The 17,418-nt window shown below is 39.4% G+C and overlaps 1 protein-coding gene across 2 annotated transcripts; it reads right to left on the bottom strand.

Annotated features, from left to right (window-relative positions):
- Positions 1–11,801: 11,801 nt before the first annotated feature.
- On the bottom strand, positions 11,802–17,322 carry LOC105190799 (phospholipase B1, membrane-associated). 2 transcript variants are annotated; one of them, XM_011153731.3, is made up of 9 exons: positions 17,161–17,322; positions 16,038–16,404; positions 14,982–15,088; positions 14,552–14,756; positions 14,180–14,356; positions 13,896–14,055; positions 13,647–13,806; positions 13,338–13,489; positions 11,802–12,121 (listed from the first exon to the last, which is right to left on the bottom strand). In XM_011153731.3, exons 2-9 carry the CDS (start codon positions 16,140–16,142, stop codon positions 11,943–11,945), a joined length of 1,245 nt encoding a protein of 414 aa, XP_011152033.1. In that variant the 5' UTR covers positions 16,143–16,404; positions 17,161–17,322; the 3' UTR covers positions 11,802–11,942. The 2 variants fall into 2 exon arrangements, with proteins under 2 accessions (XP_011152033.1, XP_011152034.1); XM_011153732.2 differs by lacking the exon at positions 11,802–12,121 and adding an exon at positions 13,066–13,146.
- Positions 17,323–17,418: the final 96 nt, after the last annotated feature.

The raw sequence follows: 17,418 nt of genomic DNA, 5'->3' as shown, positions 1-17,418 counted from the left end.
CATATTGCACAGTCATAAAAAAAGAAAACGTCGTGTTATGTCTCGGCGTTTGATAAAAAAAGAAAACAATATTCCGTGGACACAATTCACGACAGAAGAGTCTCAAGTTGTTAGTCGTAGTAGACGCAAAGATTGCGCTTGCGATAATTAATGCGACGCTCTTTGACCCCCTCATCTTATCGCCAATTTAATAATATCGTTCTGATATGTCGTTAAATTAAGATTATGTCGTAAAATTTAAAGTTGTTACCTTTCATTTCTTTATAGTCTCGAGTAAATTGTCCGAGGCAGTGTGCGATGCGATAACATACGCAAGGAAGAGGATTACATCGTTACAAGTACTACATCATGTACTTTATGAGCAGGAGATAAGGGAAAATATTGAATCGCTTCATTGTGAAAATTGCATTATCTGCGAATTTGTGTCACGGACATAATGGGAACTGGCGAGACTTTGGAATAAAACATCTTTAATCGACAGTAACGCGGAAATGTTTGTCGACTTTTCCCGCTAATCGATCTTTGTTGGGTTCGATTTAACATGTTCTTTCTTCTTTCTCCTGCAAAAAAGTTACAGGTATTTGAATTATAATCAATTGAGTAAACGTGTAACGTTCAAAGAGTAAAACTCTAAAACTTGATTTTACATCAAACTTTAGAATTGCATTCAAAATGACAAAAGTAGATTATTCTATAGACGATATACATTGTTTTTATTAAATATTTTATATAATACGTATCACACCGTCGACGTTCGCGGTACAACAGTGCGTTAGGTAACAGTCATATCTACCTGTGCGTTCTAGCATAGCACAGGTCCTGCGTCAGCAACTGGAGCAAAAAAGTCCCTCTATACTCGTAATAATCGTTCAGAGAATAACTATTTCTACAACGTTTCATTAATTCCAATGGCAACCTTTGGCATTTGCGCGAAAAACGTTTACATAGAAATTGTAACTACAATGCTATCTTACGAGAAAAAGAAATTTGTTCATGTTATGTGAATTATTGTATTTATTGGGCGTTCGTTTCTAGTAGAAGGCATATCACCGACCAACGGTCGGTCTGTCGAGTTTTTTTAACGAACGACATTTGCTCGCGCGTACATATCACGGTGATGAACCAAGCACCCGCGTTTCCGATTCTCGATATTTTTTTGACATCTCTGACACCTCTGATATAATCAAGACTATCTTGACCGATAGCCTTTAGTAATGTGATTTGTATCAGGGCATGTTGTTGCCAATGCATTTTTCGTCATCTCGTTGCGATGTAAGGTATGCATTAAATATAATTACAAGGTGCGTGGTATAATCTCATTTAACTGGCGCGCATAATGCGATAATTGCGTAAGTATTTTTCTTCTCTGTCTACCAGGTGCCGATTAGAAATAGGAAATAGCATGTGATATTGATTGTTTTTCTCAAACTGCGTCAGAGAAGAACGAACGTCAGCGAGACCGAACAATCGTCACAACTATATTATTCTTTTTTCATCGATGTGGGCAGGGGAAAAACGGACCGGTTCGGAAGTCCGTTTCTTTGTAATTTTATTCGTCGCTAGTTTCGTGTCCTAGTTTTCTCAAGTCCTTTCTTTCTATTCTTAAGTCCAAACCGGATATTCTTGTTCCTTCTCAACGACCCGGATTCACCGAACTTACCCGCCGAGCATATTTGTATATTTCTCTCGTTCTCTCTCTCTCTCGTTCTCTCTCTCTCTCTCTCTCTCTCTCTCTCTCTCTCTCTCTCTCTCTTTGTCTCTCTCCCCTTTCTCCTCTCCCTTCTTTTCCCTTCGCGTAAGGATTCAAGAGAGAATTTAGGAGACTCGTCAATGTCAGGCGTAAATTGAAAATGGGGTCGAAAAGTGAAAGCTCGCTCGTAATTTCTAGTCGTTCAACTTTACACAAAATGTTCACAACGATACCCGTTCGCAAAAATTCCGTCAGATTACTTCGGTCGTTGCTTCGTATCATATCGGCCGCCGATGCTCGGACATTGCGAAGTGAGGATACAGCCGACGCGAACTCAGTGGCCTATTGACACGCGACGCGATATTCTCAAAACAATAATAATATCGAGGTTTTTAAAATAAACGCAATCGTTCGTTTGCGTTTGCACGAGGTGCAATGCACCTCGAAAACAATAACACGCACCTTATCGTACTGCTAGCAGACTGTTCAGAAAATGTGTCGATGTCTCCTCGCCGCGGCCGGCACGTTCGTGCAAAACACCAATATTATTTAAATGTCGAGACTGTATTCGCGTTCAACGCATTCCGATTATTATCATCGTATCGTCGAGGAGCGCAGAAAATGCAATGTAAGCGTGTCTCGTATTAATTGCTGAGCATTTTACCGTTAGTCGCGCGTCTCAACGGCGCACATAATCTCTCGCGGCTATATCGCTGCGACACTCTTTTCCTGATAATTCTTATAGCGTGTCTAGCGATATTGTTGTTTCTTCATACAGACAGATTCATGTGCGTGTGTGTGCGTATGCGAGATTATGTTTTTCTCAGAAGGAATATGGCTCGGGAGAAGGAGAGAGAGAGAGAGAGAGAGAGAGAGAGAGAGAGAGAGAGAGAGAGAGAGAGAGAGAGAGAGAGAGAGAGAGAGAGAGAGAGAGAGAGAGAGAGAGAGAGAGAGAGAGAGCGAACGAGTACCAACTATATTTCCTCGGCCGTTTCAAAGTCTTCGAGCGAGGACACGCTCACGCGAGCAAACTTACTTGTCCGTACCTATTAAACCAATCAACGAACTTACGAGGGTCAATAGGTATTTAATGCGTTGATTGACCTCTTACCGATTCGCGAAGTTGCTTTTCGACCGCGGTTATCCACGTTTCTCAGAACGGTGAAGGGACACAGACGCGGAGAAGTCGCCGTTGTTATTTTTGACAATGAGCATTCGATTCGACCTCGCGCGGGACGGGAACTAAAGAGATCGGTAAGACAGAGCTCTTAAGCAACGGAGAAAAATCGCATGATAGACAGGACTCGTACGCTCCAGGGGATCCACCCGATGAATCTTACTTAACGATAGCGCGCTGCTTATCAACGATCGTCCCGTCGCGAGTAATGAGGTCAACGAAACAAGGCCGCGATTGCTCGCGGCAATAGGCTTAGAGGTATTACGTACGTTTACACGCATAAACGTATATGCAATAAAAGTAATCCATTGTAATCGCTTATTGTCTAGGATAGTGTATAGGAGAGCATTAGCGTTGAATAGTACACGAAGAACGTTTCTCACCGTTCTCACCCCGTTCTCTTCTCGCATATTCTCGCCTATATTATATATATCGCGCGCCATATTCTGGGACATGTTACCGCTTAAGATAAGTTTTCGAATTCTCAGTTTTTCGTTTTTAATTTTGCGAATTTCATCCGCGATGTTTATCATTTCACCCCCGTTTCCCTCAATTTCCGGCGCCATGCGCATCGAGCTAAAGTTCAAGCCAATAATCTTATCTCGGCGCAGCGTTCTCTGTTTATTTGTACTTATTAACGCGGCAATGTTTACGGCAGTTATCGTAGGCGTATTCTAGTCGGAGGCTTCTATTGGCTGCACGTGATCTGATAACAGCGTTAGCAAAGCATCGGCGAGAAACAGCAGTTTGTAGTCGGTGGTGGGGAACTTAAAACACTTCCTGTGGATCCAGGCAGCTTTCGTCGGAACGATTTGTCCTGCGTGAATCCCCCCGCGATAACGCATTTCACATGAATTATCGTGACATCGCATCGCCTGATCCGGAAATATCATAATGTTCGCATTTTCACAAGTCAAACACGTGACGAGATTCAAATGCCATGAGATGGAACACATATGGCTAACATACACATATTGGAGAACGTCATGATATGTCGTGATAACCCTCGATATTTTGTCGTAACCAAGACTTATTAGTCTTGGTTAATCATAACGATAATCATAACTTAATCATAACGATGAGATATCCGAGTAATCCGAGGGTTAAAAAACACTAAAGACACCAACAGACAGCCTCATATTACAATCTTTCCAAAATCGTTTGCAGAGCATTTAGCCGTGTGTGTCCAGAGCTAACTTCTGCGTAACTTCTAGTTAGTGTCAATACATAGGAATTGCTGCAAGACGTAATTCTCTGAAGAGAAGGTATGTGTGCTTTTTGCAAGAAGAACCACGTCCATACGCGATGGAATGCAATCATTAATAGTGAGCAGCCGAGTGTTAATGTTAACTCGACATCTCATTGATCGCGCGATGTTTTTACGTTTCGAAGGCAAACGAAAGAAGTGTCTACATGAAGAAACATCTGATTCATGTCTGGATCTGTGGACCTATTGCGAGTATAATGCGCAATGCGAAACATGGCTAATGCGACACATACGACGCAATTGTCGATCGATAAGCATCGTTAAGATTGGCATATTATTAAGCAGTGTATTTGGCCGATATTATTTATAACATACGCGATACGGAAATCGCGTGATTTCTCTCTCGAAACTGATTACAACTGTTATATCCATGAGAATTGTACATCGATAAAGTAGAAATTCTGTTTACTGCGCAAGTGACAATGGTAAATAAATGATGAGATGTGACCCAATTATTTCTGACATTTCATTAGAATTTCATTGTCACTCACATGTCACGCATACAGCGGTGTTTAATCGATTCAGTAATGTCCGAAAAAAATATTTATATTACATCATCATCGGTAATCACGCGATATCAGTAACACGCGATATTTGAAGAAAGAATATTTATTGTCGCGCGGTCGAAGAGATATGGAAAATGTAAAAAGTTGTTGCGCGTTCGCATTCGCGGGGCTCATTAGTGATATTTATTGTTGACTGTCACTGTCGCTGTTCACGCGAAGTAATGAATATTCGCGGAAACAGTTCGGATATTTCTAATTATCACACGTCAGTCGGTAGTAAATACTCGGCACGAATCACGTGAAAACGAGCAAACGGAACAAGGGAGCGAGAGAATCGTCGTCGATTGGCAGCATTCTTCTCTGGCACAGTGAGCAGTCATCCGTTCTTCCGTCTTCAAATCGCCAGCGGAAGAAAATTATATTTTCGACTTCGAGGGTCCGTCGACGGAGATTTAATGCGATCTTCCGAAAACATCTGTTTATCTAGCCGCCATAAACGGAACGAAACGGAACGTATTTTGTGGCTTCGTTAATATGCCTCAGCGATTACTCTCGGTTTATCGTTCAACTCGAATCTTTCGACCACTCATCATCTTCTATGTCTATCGTGACGATTATCGAAGCCGCGGCGCTAGCAAAAGAAAAATCATTTTTTCAGCGATGAAACGCTATATGGCGCAATTTGTTCTAAATGGCATCGAATCGATATGGTTCTACGGATTGTCAAAGTGACACGGATCTCTTGCCGGCGATTAAATAACTTGGAAGCGTTTCGATGCACTACATCGGACCAATCCGAATCTTTTCGATGGATGTTGGATGTCTATAAAAAAATAAGTATTTATAGTCATCTTTTATGCATAGACATTCTTTTTGCACGATTAAAATAACGATTAATGTCTGGAGTGAAACGTCCCATCAATCTTTTACATTTTTGAGAGCCCGTTTTTTTCATCTATCTTTATCAATCCTATATTGCGTTTTTCTGACTGCCTAATAAAGCTCAAATAGGATATCAGGAATATCAGTATCTTGAGGATGTGTCACTATTATGTAATTGAGATGAAAAAATGACGCGTGTGTGTGTGTGTGTATGAACGAAAGAATATTTTTGGAAAATAATACATTAGAAACAAGTGCCGAAAAATCACTGTTGAATCTTGTCGCTTTGCTTGAGTAGGGAAATCCCGTCGCATTCCAGCCAGAGAAGTTTCTAGAGAATTCTTCTACTACTGTCGTAAAACTTAAGAATTAATGCTGCGGGACGAGTCCGACACGTGGGTATTCCCTCGTGGGTTGCTCCCGCCCTTACGATGCACTCGTGCTGACACTCGTACACGTTTTCTCATACACGCGCGACTCAACGCGTGGAGCTGGAACTCGAAGGCCGTCGAGAGGGGCAGGCTGTATAAAAGCTGAGCCGGCCGATACCTACGTATCCATTTGCAAAGCGAGAGACACACATCCGGTACGTCAGCACGAGCTCCGATATCGATACATAGTGGTTCACCTTTTGCAGTCAATCGTTTTGCAGAATCGTTGATATCTTTGTCACACGGACGAGAGAGAGAGAGAGAGAGAGAGAGAGAGAGAGAGAGAGAGAGAGAGAGAGAGAGAGAGAGCAGTGTCACAAGTGCTAAGTGTCTGACGGAAAAGAGTCGAATTTGATCGAGAGCATCTCGAATTTCGCGTGTGAAATTCGCGAAATTCAGCGCATAGATCTCGACTTGGCGGATCTCACCGCGGAGGAATACCAACATGTACACCAATCCGTTCAACCGCAAACACAGCACGATCCGTCAGATGTTGGATCGTCTGCTGGACCCCACGAAGAAGCCGATCAGGAGGTCCGAGAGCGTCTCGAGCTCCGGCAGCAACAGCTCCAAGGGCAGCCAAGGATCTCTGAGCCGGTGCCACGCTTCGTTATACAGTCATCGAGGAACCCTTCAATGGGGCAGAAAGTGATACCCGTTAGAAGGGCCGTGATACCCGTTAGAAGGACTTTCGTTCGTATCGTCTTCGCACGGTTCATGACCGTCCGTGATCGATCGCCTTTCAGTCTTTAACGCGATTACGCGATTACGCGATTACGCTTCCAACTGATTCCCGTTCTCTTCGCTCCGTTGCCGACCACCGATAAACTTTGCTACGGTGAAACGAGCGGCCACCGGAAGAACGAAGGTGCCTTCAGAGAGACGCGCTCTTTGACGCGCTCTCACATTGATAATCTAAGCAATCATTAGCTAACAGGAAGCTAATCAACGATGAAGAAGCATCGAAGCACTGGGAAGCTCGAGACGAAGCTTGAGGAGCCTAGGTCTAAGGTCTAAGGAAGGCCTTCGGAGGCATCAGACACGTCCAACGAATGTTCCTGCAAATCGCCGAGAGAAGTCACCAACTTTTTGTCTCGCATTCTTACATTCTGCCTCAGTCCACAGTCGCGTCTACAATCGGACGAACAATTCCAGTTTTATAGTTTGCATCAAAATTACCATCGCCCGATCGCTCATTGCATATATATATATATATACCGTCGAATATAATCGCGGGACCGTCATCGTGATCAATCACTGCAGTGCCATATTTTTTAATTAGCAATTAAGATTCATTGGAACGCCCACGGACACCAGCAGGATTGGCGGAAAAGACAAGACTAGTTTCGCTGCTAGTCTCGCTGATGGGCGATCGCCAATCTTGGGTCACTAGTCAAGAGCAGTATTAGATATCCATTATTATGGGCGATTAACATCAACATCCATATTGTCATACATCAATTTTCATATAATTTATATTATCGAATGATTTTTGTACATCACAATCACTTGAATAAATGTCAAATATTTATTTAAAATGTCTGTCTGTTTGATCCGACGGCATGTCCTTCACGTACGACGTCTATCCTGATTACAGGCCTGATTCCAGAACATTGCTTACAATTTTTTTTTCGTTTAACAAATAGCGTTCTTATTAGAATGGCTTGCCTTGATAATGTATCGATATCTTGATATGACGGGAAAGAAGTTAAGTTACGATACGCTTTGCGACTAAAGATTATCTCTGCCACAAAATTTAGCTGATGAAATTATAGTTGAAACGTGATCGCGTTTATGTGTATTGAAAATATTCTATACTATATTTTAATATACTATATTTACTATTGCTATTAATTTTTTCGATAAGATATTAAATAATTTTTCGCATTTCCTGCTCCTTTTTCTCTTCTTAGTTTCATTATTCTTATATTATTTATTCGCCGCGTGCACGATTGTCGTTATATATAGCGCAGTTATTGACAGTAAGAATATAGCGCGTTAATGATAAAACAGATCGATTTGCCTTATGTGAATGTGAAATACAAATACGTTTCTTTCTTGTTCGCATCGAGAAGAGAGAAAACGACGTGGTTCCTCGCTTTAGTTTTCAAGTAAACACCGATAGACCAGTATTTTTCCAGCGTAAGCGTAGCGCGTTTCTATGTGCGTCTTATTTTGCAATTTTGAACGTAAATGCTCGTTACAAATCGCACAATTTGTGGTGACAAACTCGGCTTAGTGCTTAATAGTGTGATTTTACGAAGAACATACATTAGTATGTTCCAAGACATTTTACATGTACTTATTATATTGCTCTTAATTCCTATCTTGTCATTCTTTTTCTTTATTTTTTCTTTATGTTTTTTATACCAATATTTCCAGTATTTCCAATTGTTGCTTAATTGTTGTTGAGTTTTTAATCTTGAGTAGCTGCTATATCATCTTGATGAAGTAAATGCTCGTGTTGTGTTTTTTCATTGATTTAAAATATGATGTCTTGTTTGATAAGACGCGTCAAGCATTATTATACACATTGCGATGCTACAGCACACAATGGCCTCTGGACGGCCTTGCTGTGAGAGTTACTGATCAGGAAAGAAACGTCTTAGAGCTCGGTAAAAGGAGGAAGAGAGCGATTGTCCCCCGATTGAAGTTCAACCGGTACCCGGAGGACAGCGGAAGGAAAGAATATAGCCTTACGACATCTCCAGCCTATACGTTTATATTCTAAATATAATTAAATTCTTTAATATATACTCTTAATATTATAATAATTTTACCAATAATATTTTTTATATGCAACGCCGATATATATATATATATATATATATATATATATAATACATAAGCCGACGAAGATATACTCGTCGACGAACAGTTCTTATCTCGAGATAGACGAAGTCACGCAAACACAGTTACCCAATCGAACGTTTCATGAGGTCGCAGTCAATGATGATAACCTCTGTTAACTTTGAAATTTATGTAATGCTTGCATCAATTGATTCAGCATCTCAAAATTCTCTGGAGACGAAACGACGACGCCATGCCGAATTGCGCAGCTTAGCATAATAATAAAACATATTTGACACAGTATAGAAATATTGGAGCGGAATTCATTCCAGAGCTTCGTCCAGTTCTTCAGACTTTCGTACTTTAGACATGATAATACACATAATTTCACGTATTACCCAGCGGCGAATAACGCTCGGAATTTACGTTACAATTGATTTGATAATTTCTATTCATTCAATTCAATCTATCATATCTTAATATTCAATTCTTAATCCATCATATCTTAATATTCAATTAATAATATTAAGCTCACTTTTTGCTCATTATGCGTGCTGTGCTTGAATATCATATAGAACTAGCTAAAATTACATTTTCCGTTGCGACATACAATTAGTTTATTCTAGCACACACACACACACACACACACACACACACACGGATAGACGCGTGTGTCTTAAGTTAAAACAAGACTCATTATGTCTTGGTGCGATCTTATTTTCAACAATTTTATAACTGATATCGCGAGAGATTATCTTTATCGCGCGATCTCTTTATCAAATACCATCGATTGATATTATAACAATCGATGATTTATTTGCGTCAATACAAATGTTTCGGTCAGAAGAATGATTATATATGTAATAATAGCGCTTTAATGATAATGCGTTATTGTCGTAGCCAAAATTATAGATCCTATATGTAGTCAGCTGTGGTTATTTATAGCTGACTTTTTTATTTATACATGAAACGGCCAAAGTTTTCCTGCATAATTATTCCGGAATAATTTTTACGATAACGATCTTAGCACCAGAATTGGAAGTCGTTTAATATTCCCACAGTCGTTTAATATTCCCGACATAATACGTCGTCTTGGCCCGCTTCTTCCATATTGTTTTTCCAAAATCCCAAAGTCCATGCATTCATTATCCACACGGATACTTTCGCTGTCGTCCCAAACTGAGTGATGAATAATTCATTCTAGTCAAGTAATTCTATTTACGATGCTTTACTCTTTGTTTCTCGGAAATAAACGCAGCAGTACACAGCAGTACACACATGACAATGCAGTTTTACAATAGGAAAAATCTGAGTTGTGACATATCGATGAGTTTGCTCGACGAGCAATTTGTTCGCCTCAATATAGTTTTTTAACGTTTGCTGCGCACTCGATTGCACAATATGAGTCAAAAATATTTTTTAGATAATTAGACTACGACAACTAATAGCGTCATTATCTATTATTGCACTTTGATGTAAGCATGACTTTTAATTTTTTTGATAGATCACGAAATTAATGTAATTGCAAATATATAAGTATGTATATATCACTATAAAACAAAGTACAACAATAAACACCAATGTAAAAGCCGATTATCGATTGTATACATTTGCGTATAAAATGATCGATTGAAATGCACAATGGTTAGGTAGATCGATAGATATTTTTGCAGAACGAACATTTTGTCATTATCAGATTAAAATAATGACGACGGATCGAACGAAATTTTATTTCTAAAAACGCTTTGTCTAATGGCGATTCGAGTTCTTTAACCAGACCGCTAATTCGCCACGAGATTTCCTTATTCGAAAATTCCCTCAGATATTAAGGATATTAAGTTTTTCAATTACATTATCTCGAGATGTCGGGAAATCCAGATCTATAACAGTTTGAATCATGACCGATTTCATTGCACGTAACATTCCCGACGCAAGCGGTCGATGACATTAGCAAATGCAGACGAATTTCTCGGGAAGAGGACCGGCTATGCTTCTTCAGTCTACGTCTACGTCTCTGCTACTTCTCGCGAAGATTTCTCTCACTGATCACCGCAGGAGTAATTCTTCCGGACAATCATGAAGATGGGGTCGAGATTGTATCCACTTAGATTAGCGCTTTGGCGCAATTGCGTGTCATGTATGGTGCAACATGCGGCACAAATATTCCCGGGATATATTTTTATACATATCTTGTCTAACGATATCTTTTCGATGAACATGATTTTCGTTATGGAATGCTGAGTGACTGCTGTTATTTCCAAAGTTCGCAAAGTGTCTATCGTTCCAGACGATGCAATTTTTAATTTGCTCGGTCTTTATTTCAAAAGTTTACGTAACGTAATAATGACTTTGTACTTAGTTCACTAGATAATACATCATCTTCTATCCGAAATTATCTATTTCTTTTTTTTTTATTACGAGAATACTTACGAGAAAGTTTGCAAGTAAACGAGAACTTTCGTAAAACTGTAGAAACGAGTTTAAAATACGAAAGTCGGAAGGATTTAAAACCGGGTCACCGTCTTTCTTTCATCTCGTTAACAAAAATTAATCGTCTTGTCGAATAAAATATTGATTTCCTTATTAATAAAGATCGATGATCACAGATGTTAAGAATATCATAAGAAATCACCTTAACATAAAATATTATTTACAATAAATTGACGGTTTTGTTATATAAATTGATATTTAATCGTGCGGTTATTTAAATAGAATTAATTAATGCAAGCTATTTTAAAATTTTGATTTCTAGATATATTAATTTTGTTACTTTTAAAATGATACTTTTTACAGGATGAATGTGAGCAGGAAGATTCAGCGGAGGATTTTGGGGGAACCACTATGCAAATTAAGTATTTCCTAATATAGCATGTTTGAATAATGGAAAATTCTTCGAAATTTCTCACGATTCATCATTAACCGGATATTCATCCAGTGTATATTATGGATTTTAAACTTGTAATTCGTATCAGATATTCTTCAATTGTCCGTAACCAATAAGGCACATTTTTTACGCGCAAGTTTTTAAGTTTTACATAGTAAAGAAAACACGTTGTAGTCACAAATAGATATTGTGTTCTTTTAATTTTGTCAAAAGGCTATTCAAGGATCTTTACTTTAGTGTAGGTATATATTTTATTGGTATTTCTATTAGTCACGGGAATCTCATAGATTTTTTATCGTTCTTGCAATCCTTACGCTATGTAGGTAATATCCCATCCTGTCTGCCAGTCGCTCGGAAAAGCCGCGAATTAACGTTCGTGAAGATGTAAGGAGTGTTCTCTGTAGGACAGAGCACTCTCTGCAGTATTCTCGGCAGACCCACCTCCGTCTTATTTCCGACCGGTTCCAACATATTGTTCCACAAAAGATTGGCGCCTGAAATAAACAAAAAAGAGGAAATCAATACGCTTACGTGTTACAACAATTACCGCTCTACTAGCCTGTCGCTACTTTGTTTTCACAAAATAATGCGCATTTAGCTAACGGTGGATCGTACGTGACGTTCTCTTTCGCCGTGACTCTTGTTGACACCATCCTAAGGAACGTTTAATGATTTGACTTAACCATTTAGCACCGCTAATGAATGTCGGTGTAAGCGCGCGTACATTGACAATGCCAGCTGCTAGAGGGCTGCCGACGATCATTTTATTGCCCGTGAAGGCGTCGCTCGGCCCATACGTTTATTTTTAACCGTGTAAACCGGTGAACAATTGTTAATTGACGCAAACTAGCCGACCTTCGCTCGAATACATATGTCTCTATCGCCAAGGAAGTCTTTTGTTACGTAACGATATCGACTGGTTTCTTAATTTAATACGATATTTATCGAATGCTTCCAATATGTTCCGATATGTTAGTTTTGCATTCATAAATATACATTTCTGTTGTATCTGTGACTTAATTAAAACAGCGTATATTATATTCATTCATTCATACGGAACTAGTTAAGTCTGCTCACAAATTGAACGATTGCCTTTATGCGGAATATTAAAGAAAGTAATTAAAGAAAGTAAGAAAATTTCGATTCTTCGAGAAGTTGACCGAATCGTTCGTGTTGCGAAATGTGGAAAGATTTTTTATCTTCATGATAACCGGCATTTACATTCTCTCTATATAATATGTATAAGATAATAGGAGATTAAACGAGATAATATGGTATATATTGCGGATAACAATGAAATATCGCCCGCGTAAAAATTACGTAAATATAGTTTGCACATTGATAATGTTTCCTACTTTGATAAGAGAATTGATATTTTTGCGCGGAAAGTAATTTTATGAAACTTTTCATCGTGCTTTCAACACATTTATCGGTAATATCGGTTACATGATTTACTTGCCTGGTAGTATGCAACCGTTTCAACAAAGTAACATTCTCTCTGCGGTCAGCAGGCGCCAATCTGGCGATGGTAGTAAATGACAGTTGGTAATGATATATGAACGAGTTAATTAATAAACAAGCTTTTTGCAACATTAATCTGATTGAAAATAAGTAAGAATAAAAATAAATATTATTTTTCAAGTTCGCTATCTAATCTATCTCATAAGCGTATACACACAATGTACGTATATAAAAGGTAATGTTTCTCACCAAGCGCATGTCCTTTCTGACTAAAGTGGAAACAGTCATACGTAACGAGACTAGGATCGATCGGCGGTGCACGAGTAGGATCTGCATTAGGTGCATTGAATAATTTAACAAACGGTTGCAAAACCACCGTGAAGTCTGGAGAATCGTCGTATCTATAAAAGGAAAAAAAAAAAGGACATAATGTCTTATTGATGCTGTATATGTATGTTTAAGCGAGCGAGCGTTGTCAAACGCGCATTGAACGATGAAAAACGATTGAAAATGAATTGTCGCAGTCGCGTATTATAAAAATCAAACGACAAAATGTACCTTCCCGAGTGTATCAGTGCTTCGGCAGCTTGTTGATAGAGCTGCGACATTTTCGACGCGTCGATTTCCGGTCGACTACCCTTGTGCATGCAAGCGCAATAAAGAGGATGCAATATATTGCACATGGCACTTCGCGTCACTCTCACCGAGACTGTGACATCTGCCAATAGATAAATCATATTGTCTGATTATTAATTACGATCTCATTCGGATTAGCCTCGTGTACACCAGTTCGAATTGATCTGTCACCTATAGCTGGAACCAGATTGACCAGGGTACGTGGCAAGGCGATCTTTAAAAAATCGAGCGTCTTCCTCAGATGCAAGGCATAACGCATCGGCGAGAACTGTTGCGGATTATAACATTGCGCTGAACAGATGTCATTAGCTCCGAACAGAATCGTGACGAGCTGGAAGACAAGCCAGAGGATTATTATTGGGTCGAACAAAAGTTTTCCACGTCGATATGTTTTTTTTTCTTCCACGGAGAAATTCATGTTGCCACGAAGGAAATTCAAAGAGTCGAGTTGTCACCTTCCATTGCTTCTTCGTATCTATTTTCGGGTCACTCTTAATCCTCCGGACCAAGATTCTCGCTTGCTGCAACGCGTCCTCGGTAGCAGCGACTGGGAAGGCGACGTTCAATCTCGCTGCGCTCGAGATAAATTCACCTGTCCCCGTGGCGTACCCGGTTAACCTCGGATTAAACACCTGTGTGAGTCGCACCGTGAGTAAAGATGAACAGTGAAGATTATCCGGCAATACGTAAATTATCCTATAGCGTACATACAATACCATATACACACGTATAACTCTTTTCTCGGTAAACGTAACGACAACGTAAGGACCGATGCAACGATCGACAAGAAAGTCGCAAATGCGAAAGACACTCAGTGATGTACGTACCTTCAAAATATTGGGAAGAGTGAAGAACCGTCTCCAGTTAGCCTGACCCCCAACGCACCAGCTGACTCCGCGTGCCTCGATGAAAGTTCCCACAGCGAATTCCTCCAGCGCACCACTCCCAGCAACCAAGGAATCACCGAGACCACCGATTACATCGATGTCGCCTGGTCTCAAACGATGAACACTGTCCGGCACTAATAACGATCTGTAATAAATAAGAAAAGAGCAGAGTGATTTTCCGAAACTCACACTCGGTCTTCGTTCCTTTTCATTCGAAATCTGTTTGAGAAATTCCCTTCGCTTCTCACATTCAAATAAGAAACGGCCATTTAAGAGCAATTCTTTTTGAAGCTAAAAATCAGTCAGCAGAGACTTTCCAAAGATTCATCACGGAGATTATCGATCGATCGAATGAAAAATAGAATTATACCTGCCAGAATGCACGTCGCAAGGAAACGGGACGTTATCGGAAATAATCGGCTGCCTTCGTGCATTGTATATGTGGGGATATGATATTTCAGTTTCATCCACCTTGTCCTGGAAAATACGAGATGTCACAGGTATTTTCACAGTGTGATGGCTCTTCACGCACGGTTTTTCTGCGATGCGACATTGAAGCCAGTGTCGAGCAGCGCGTTTAACAGACAACACACGTCTACACTCTTGCTTTCTTCCATTTGCATTCCATCGCGTCTCACCGCGACTTAAATACCGACGCATATAAATAATTTCTCTGATCATACCGCCGAAAAAGGCGTGGCACTGCTCCTCCTGAGCTGCCTTAAGCATTTGACTAAATGCTTTCTGTTTTGTTCAGCTTTCGAAAGCTAGACTGTTGGACATTTTCTATCGTCTATTTCATTCAAATATTACATTTGCACATTCGATCTAATTTAATTTCAAGAATAATCGATTGATCAAATGTGATGATTTCTCGTTATAAACCTCGGATATCTGTTTTCGAATTTTTATGAAATGAGAGCAGGATGTTGTGTGTGTATGTGTGTGTGTGTGTGTCGAAAAGAAGAAGGTGTTGAAATTGAAAATATCGAAGAGTACATAAAGTAGTATAAAATAAAGAAGTGATAGTATTATTAGCCCATAAGAGCATTTTAAAACTGTTTCGAACACATCTGACGTGACGCAAGATTTTACCGCAGGCCAATGAGGCCGACGAAAAGAAACGTTCCCGCCTTTCTCCGATTGCTCAGAATGTAAAGTACTCTTCTTTTAGAGTCGCGCATCGCCGGCACCTTCCGGTTTCACATGATGTGGTAATCTCACTCTTAATGTCATTATTCCACTTTTTTACAGATCCGTCCAAAATTTCGCTCTATTCGTCGCTTAGGCAATTAAATTCGCGAATGATAATTAATTGATATTTATACAAATGATAATTAATAATTAACGTGAAGAAAATGGTAAATTGACGCCGATAATTGGCAGAAATTTATTGACTCCTTGGCATTTCAATGCCGATACTCACCCTCCCCGTTTGAATTATGCTACGCATAAAATCCACAAGAAAGACACATTCGGCCAAATGGAGAGCAACGATGACTAAAAACGAACGAATTACTGCTACTCTCATGATTCTTGCGGCTTAGCAGCAGGCGTTGAATGAAAATTGCTGGTCACTTCTTTGGAGAAAAATTTTCCTTTTCCAATTTTCTTCGTAAAACTGACTAAACGTAATATGCTTCAATCGCTGATTATTCCATGTTGAAAGATTACGTTCGACCTGGTCGAACGAGACTTCCGGTCGCCATTGACGCACTTCCTCTTTCCTCGACTTCTTCAACGCGGATGTTCTAGGCAGGTCTTTCGAGTCTTCGGCCAGAGAGAACTGTAAACTTTAACGAACACTAGTCGTTACTTAAGTACACATGCGGCGAGAGGATCGTCTCGATGAAACCGCGAGCAGACTCTTATTTATTTAACGGCGTTGCATAGAGGATCGCTCGGTTAATCTTGTTAATCCTGATGGTTTGGTAATTTGAGCAATAATGTATACAGTTACTGATTTATATTTCTCAATTTTTTAACTTGAAAATACAATATTTCTTTAATATCTTTAGTAAAGCTATGGAAGCTATAACATACTAAAATCAAAGATGATGGATGAGTTATGCTTCTGTATGTTCTCACTTGCATCGACTTGCAGCGACGAATAATGTTTTCACATAATTTTGCAAGTCTCATGAAGAAAACGAAAAGCGAAAGAGACAACAAAGACTTTGAAAGTGTCACCTTAGGAAATCCCCCTTAAGATACGAAAGACGGATTTTCGCTAGCGTCTAAGTTCACGCTCCATCCTCACTACGCATTTTCAGAAATCATTCGTAATTCATATCTTTTAGAAAATGCGATTTTTTTCTAGATGTTATGTGAAAGAACAACGACGTCGTCGAAACACCTAAGTACACATGCGCGCGCAATAATACAGTTACATACGTATGAACATTAGTGGGATATGAAGAAATATATATAAGTAAATCTATAAAAATTGTTATTTACAAGTATTAAACTAATTTTCCAATTATATAATTATACTGCATTTATTCACAGTATATACACGGTGTGTACATAATACATATATAAGTATGTACCTTGCTGGCCAATGATTTGTATGTTCATATATTGTTACAATCGGGCAGTCAATTTGACGCTTCGTCATAATTCCTTATTAAAAACATCGAGAAACTTTCCACCATAACTAAACTTTTCACGCTATAATGTCTCACTATAATATTGATAAGAATGTAATGGTTGCATCCGAAACCGATGAGTCCACTTGAGTTACTGTCACTGTTTAAATGTCATTGTTGCACATGGATACAATTGGCAAGTCATTAAACGTTCATCCA

This window comes from Harpegnathos saltator, unplaced genomic scaffold (genome assembly GCF_003227715.2).
Source record: "Harpegnathos saltator strain DR-91 unplaced genomic scaffold, Hsal_v8.6 scaffold694, whole genome shotgun sequence".
Lineage (NCBI taxonomy): Eukaryota > Metazoa > Arthropoda > Insecta > Hymenoptera > Formicidae > Harpegnathos > Harpegnathos saltator.
This window is presented reverse-complemented; position numbering and strand designations above follow the sequence as displayed.